At 56.7% G+C, this 5388-nt stretch overlaps 1 protein-coding gene across 1 annotated transcript; it reads right to left on the reverse strand.

Annotated features, from left to right (window-relative positions):
• Window positions 1-1982, reverse strand: Grifin (galectin-related inter-fiber protein). The gene is made up of 5 exons (XM_021163957.1): window positions 1963-1982; window positions 1593-1672; window positions 1360-1519; window positions 435-601; window positions 1-185 (listed from the first exon to the last, which is right to left on the reverse strand). The coding sequence occupies exons 1-5, from the start codon at window positions 1972-1974 to the stop codon at window positions 170-172; spliced, it is 435 nt and encodes a 144-aa protein (XP_021019616.1). The 5' UTR covers window positions 1975-1982; the 3' UTR covers window positions 1-169.
• Between the last annotated feature and the right edge of the window lie 3406 nt (window positions 1983-5388).

A 5388-nucleotide genomic window follows, 5' to 3' on the forward strand; every position in this document is an offset into this window, starting at 1 on the left:
CCTGCTCATATTTTATTGAAGGTAAAACTCGGGGTTCACACAGAGCCTCAGCTTCCCAGCATCTATAACGTGTGTAGTGTGTGTCGCATGGGTGTGTCGCGTGGCTCCAGGTGGCAGGGGATGCAGGATGGCCAAGGCTGGCTCTTGTAGGCTGTGTGGTCCAGTCTGCTCAGTAGCCCCCATCCCTGCAAGAATCCAAGGTTCTGGTTTTAGCTCTGCTTGTTCTAACCAGATGTGGACAACTGGTGGGTGAGGGAGGGAAACAGCTGTGCAAGGCCAGAAGAAAGTGACATACGGCAGCCAACCAGGGATCGGGCAGATAGGAATCCCGAATGCGGTGTGTGAGGACATGGCGGGCACCTTACCCTCAGCTCAGGCTCCACTTGGCCAGTTCCACCTGGGCTAGTTGTGTGAGGACATGGCGGGCACCTTACCCCCAGCTCAGGCTCCGCTTGGCCAGCTCCACCTGGGCCAGCCGATGCTCACTGAGCACTCGCACTCTGGTGATGGTGGCCAGCGGTCGGTGCCGATGTGGGAACTGGAGCACCTTTTGTTCCTGGGCGTAAATGTGGAAGTGTTCTGCGTCTGCACTCACCTCCATCTGAGGGGAAGGGAAAGTGTGTGTGGGGGTGTCTCTGGGCCCCAACCACAGAGGCCTTCTTGGCTGTCAGCAATCTCTCCAGGCTCCACCCAACAGCAGCAGCTTCGCTCTGTCTGCCAAGTGTGAGCCAGGACTATTCATTCCGCTTGGCTCCTCTCTGTCTCTCTGTCTCTGTCTCTGTCTCTGTCTCTGTCTCTGTCTCTGTCTCTGTCTCTGTCTCTGTCTCTGTCACTGTCTCTGTCTCTGTCTCTGTCTCTGTCTCCCCCTCTCTCCCTCTCCTCTCTCTCTTCTCCACGGGTTCTCAGCCAGCCTCTACCTTTCTTCCTCTTTCTGTCTTCTCTCCTCTGTCTTTCTGTCTTCTCTCCTCTGTCTTTCTGTCCTTCTCTGCCCCCTTTCCACGTTGCCTTCCTTTCCCTCCAATAAACTTCATTTTGTGCTAGGCCTGTTGCATGGTGGTGATTCCTCAGGGTAACACATTGGCCGGGCCCACCAAGGTGCTCCCTCCTGCCAGGTTTTATAAAACACAACACTGGCTACTTGGCAAAGCATGGTGTGGGCCACCTGATCCTGAGTTCCTAGCTGGGGATTCCTCTTTTCACCAAGAGAGGGTGGTTAGTAGCCAGAGAGAGAGAGAGAGAGACACCCTGTGAACAAACTCCCAGGGTGCACCAGTCCATGCATTTATCCTCCGCAGTCCCTGTCTTCACGGGTCCTAGGTGTCCCACCCCACCTCTCCTTCCTCCCGCAGACCCCATCACCTCAAAGGGCTCTCCCAGAGTCAGCGGGAATACACTGGACACCTCCTCCTGCCCCCACCGTCCTCCCTGGAAAGCATTGCCCACCACCGTGGCGCTGGAGAATCGAGGTTTGACGTGGAAGGCGATGTCTCCTGCGTCTGTTAAGAAGTTGATCTCGAACCTATGGGTGGAGAGTGTGATTAGGGTCAGGAGCGTGGCTGGAGGGTCCCGACCCCAGTGAGGGAGGCTCTTACTTGTCTTCTCCAGCATCTGCATGTCCCTGTACAGTCAGGCTCCAGCCAGGGGCCAGACCCCCTGCACAGAAGGCTTCAAACTGAAGGCAAAACACAGGGGACAGAGCCCCAGAGGGCTGCAACCTCCTTCCTCCCCATCAAGTGTGCTGTTTATTCAGGGACACCCGCTCCCACCAAGCCCAAGCCTCTACTTCCATGTTGCTCTGGGTGTGGTGGTCCAACCTTACCCCCACAGCCTCTCTGCTTGGGGGCTGAAGAGAAGCTATAAACATTCCCAGCTCTATAGTGGAGTAGGTGGCCCACCAGGCGACCCCCACTCCACTTCCTTCTCCAGCATTTGCAACCTCCCTGGGCTGTGGATCTTACCCACCTGCAGTGTCATTGCCCTCAGCCACTGGGTGTGGGGATGAGGCAGCTGGAGATATAGCAGAGCCCGCTGGGGCGGGGCACAGGGGCCCCACCTCTAGGGGCCTTGTCTGGGTCACATGGACCTCTGTGCCCCATTTTTCCTCCCCCCTCAGGCTAACCCTGCTGGAGAGGGGGCTGGGTACATGGCTTAGTGGCAGCGCTCTTGCCCTGGGTTCATCAGTGAATACACTGGTCCTTTCAACATACTTCCCCAGGTCTATCTGGCTCTGCCACCAGCACTATTCAGGGTCTTGCGCACATCTGGGGATACATCACCCATCTTTGTAGGGAGGGTGTAACCAGGGTCCCCCCCCCAACTCCCATACTCCAGAGCCTCACACTGACCCCATCGGTCTCAAAGAGTGAAGAAGGTGTGTCCTCCTATGGAACCCTGGCTGACCTTATGATCTCTGTCTGACCATCCATCAACTGTCTACCATACTGGGAATGTGTCCCTGATCCAGTCCCCTTCCATCCCAGGGCTGCCCCGCTGCAGTGGCTCAGTGGCCTCAAGGGGATGAATGGGGATTAGGCCTGGCTCTGCTCAGCACATTCCAGTGTCCAGTCTACAGATGGGGAGGGCCTTTCCCACACCCCCACGCCTCTCCTGGCCGGCTGCCTCTTGGGCTGAGCCAATGAGAAGGATCCACTGGGGCCCTCGAGGCCACCTCAAGGATGGAGGAGAGAAGCCCAAGTCTGTGGGGGCGGTTATGGGGGCCTCTGGGACTCTCTGAAGGGGGAAGTTGGGTCACAGTGTAGCTGTGGTGGGAGCCCAGAGCCTTGGGGTAAAGCCTGTAGATGAGTGTGTAACAAGCATGCGTCTCTTTTTCTCCTGTCCCCGTGGGTCCCCTCTGCCACCGTTTTTCTCTCCAGGCCCTGGCAGGGCTGAGCCTCTGGCCTGCTTTGCCTATTCCCAGGTACCGCTGCACGGATGCAGTCTGGCAGGGAGAGATGGGTACCAAGGTCAAGCAGGACACAGAGATGGCTCACTAGCATGGCAGGGTTGGCTGTGCCTGCAGGGGGCAGCCCAGAGCAACAGAGATTTCCTGGGGTGAGCCTGCTGGACCTGCCTGGCTGGCTGCTAGGGGTGCAGAGTGTGCAGACCCCACACACTCACCTCCCTGGAGGGCCATGGGGAAGCTCCCTGTGGGAAGTACCATCAGTATGTAGGGGGATCTGATTTTGTAGGGGGATCTGAGTTTGATGCCCAGCACTTGTGCAAGGCACAGAACATAGTGGTCTGTGCTGGGGTCTCCAGCCAGTCAGGAGACCCTGGCAAGTCCCAGGTCCCTGTGAGAGACTCTCAAAACCACACACACTAAAGCCCTGGGCTGCAGGGCCCACTAGGAGAGTGCAGGCTGGCTTCATGGCTTCCCCCTTCTCCTTTCCCCTATGTAGGGATGCTGCTGGGACGAGATGTCCATATTAAATTTTCTGGATGTGCAATACAGTGCTGGTTGGTGCCAGAACTCAGGGCTGGGGTCAAAGCCCACAAGTCAGGAGTGTGAACAGGTACTAACCCCCTGGCTACCTTGAACCAGTGGCCTTCTGTGCTTCGCAGCCACATGCTGGAGTTGCTAATGCTGACCTCTGCCACCTCCTCCCCCTAGTGCACCCCCACCACCCCCCAGCGCGCCTGTCTCCTTGATAAAGGAAGGTAAACAAGACAGATGTGGCTGAGCAGGGGAACTGGGTCAGCCCACTCCACCTCCATCTTTCCTAGGATGAGAGGAGCATCGACGTGGGCACCTTGTTCTCGGGCTCTTGCAGCCTAGAGGCCATAGCTTGGAATTGGGAGCCTGGGGATGGCGGGGGAGCCCCATACCTGTTGAGACATGAGGCCCAGATTTTGCTGCCAGGGGCAGAGAGGTCAAAGATGCCTGCTTCTAACGGTCTCCATCCCCTGTGAGCCTTAACCTCCCCCTTCTGGCTTATGAGGTCTGTGTGGTAGGAAAGCTGGAGGCCGTCCCCTACCCAGCCTAGTCTCTACAGCTCTGGGAAGTGTTGGAACCCCAGGCCATTCTGATGGAGGCTGGACGTGCTCCCACAACTGGACTCTGCCCCATGGTGTCGCACAGACCTGTGCTTGCATCCCTCTAAGTGGCTGGGACTTGGGTCTGGTAGGGTTGGAGCAGGAGGCCGTGACAACTCCCAATGACCCAGGCAGCTACAGCCCAGGGGACAGAATGAGCCAAGGAGAGACCCAAGATGCACTTTGCCCCCACACCAATGTCAGGGAGCCCAGATCCTTCCTTGGCTGCCTCTGCCCTGGCCTGGTTGGACTTTGTGAGATTCGATGGTGTGGCGGGCAGCAGTCCTCTATGCTGTGCTGTCCGGTGGGCCAGCTGCCAGGTGAGGTGACTCAGGGCTGAGACTAACAGACCTGCCGTTTAGGCAGCACCCACACCTCCTACCTCCACCCGGATGTGTGGTTTTGCCTGGAGCTGTTGACTTTGAAGGTTCTGAAGCAGGAGCTGGTCTCCACCCAGCTTAGGAGAGGAGCTACACCAGGATGGGGATGGGGGAGGGGGCGGTGTAGGCGGACATCTTGGCCAGACCCTGGCCAGTGCTGAGTGCCAACTCTCCTCCCCCTCTCCTCTTCCCTGGCTCCTCCACTTCTCTTCTTCCTCCCCACCTCATCCTTTTCTCTCATCCATTTTCCCCCCTGTTCATGTGTTTCTAAGAATGTCCTTACTTAGCCCAGGCTTGCCTCTGACTTTCAAGTTTTATCCCAGCCTCCTCAGTGCTGAGATTATAGACCTGTGCCACTACACCCAGGCTGCTTTTAAGAAGTGGTCACTACGCGTAGCCCAGGCTTGCTCCCTGTCAGATACCTACTGGCCAGTTTACATGCATCTCTGAAGCTGACAGCCTTTGGGATTGGTTCTGAGATCCATATTCTGGAAAAGGATGTAGGAGCACAGACACACACAGCTAGATCATCACAGAGCCAAGGTTTGAAGCCAGCAGTATGCCTGCCCGAGTCCCCACTCTAAAAACATCCCTTGGAAGCATGGGATGGAGGTCCATCTGGGTTGGCTTTCGGGAGGAGGAGGCACTACGGGTGGGTGTTGTAGAATGAACAGGAGTTAGGTTATGGGGAGGTACCCAAACCAACAACAATCTGGGTGTGGTGGCACAGAACCATAATCTCAGCACTGAGGCAGGAGGATTGAAAGTTGGAGGCTCCTGGTCAGGATGAAGGGGAATCATCTTTTCTCGGTTACATCTGTCAGTTTCTGGGCCAAACTCCTCAGTCAGTATTTCCCAGTATCCCATTAATTTTGCAACCATCAAGAGTGTTCCTATCTGTTCACAACCCTGTTGGACAAGAACCTTCCTTTTCCCTTTTGGGCTGTTTCCCTGGTGGTGCATTGCTGTGAGCAGC

The sequence above is a fragment of the Mus caroli genome, chromosome 5 (assembly GCF_900094665.2).
Source record: "Mus caroli chromosome 5, CAROLI_EIJ_v1.1, whole genome shotgun sequence".
NCBI lineage: Eukaryota > Metazoa > Chordata > Mammalia > Rodentia > Muridae > Mus > Mus caroli.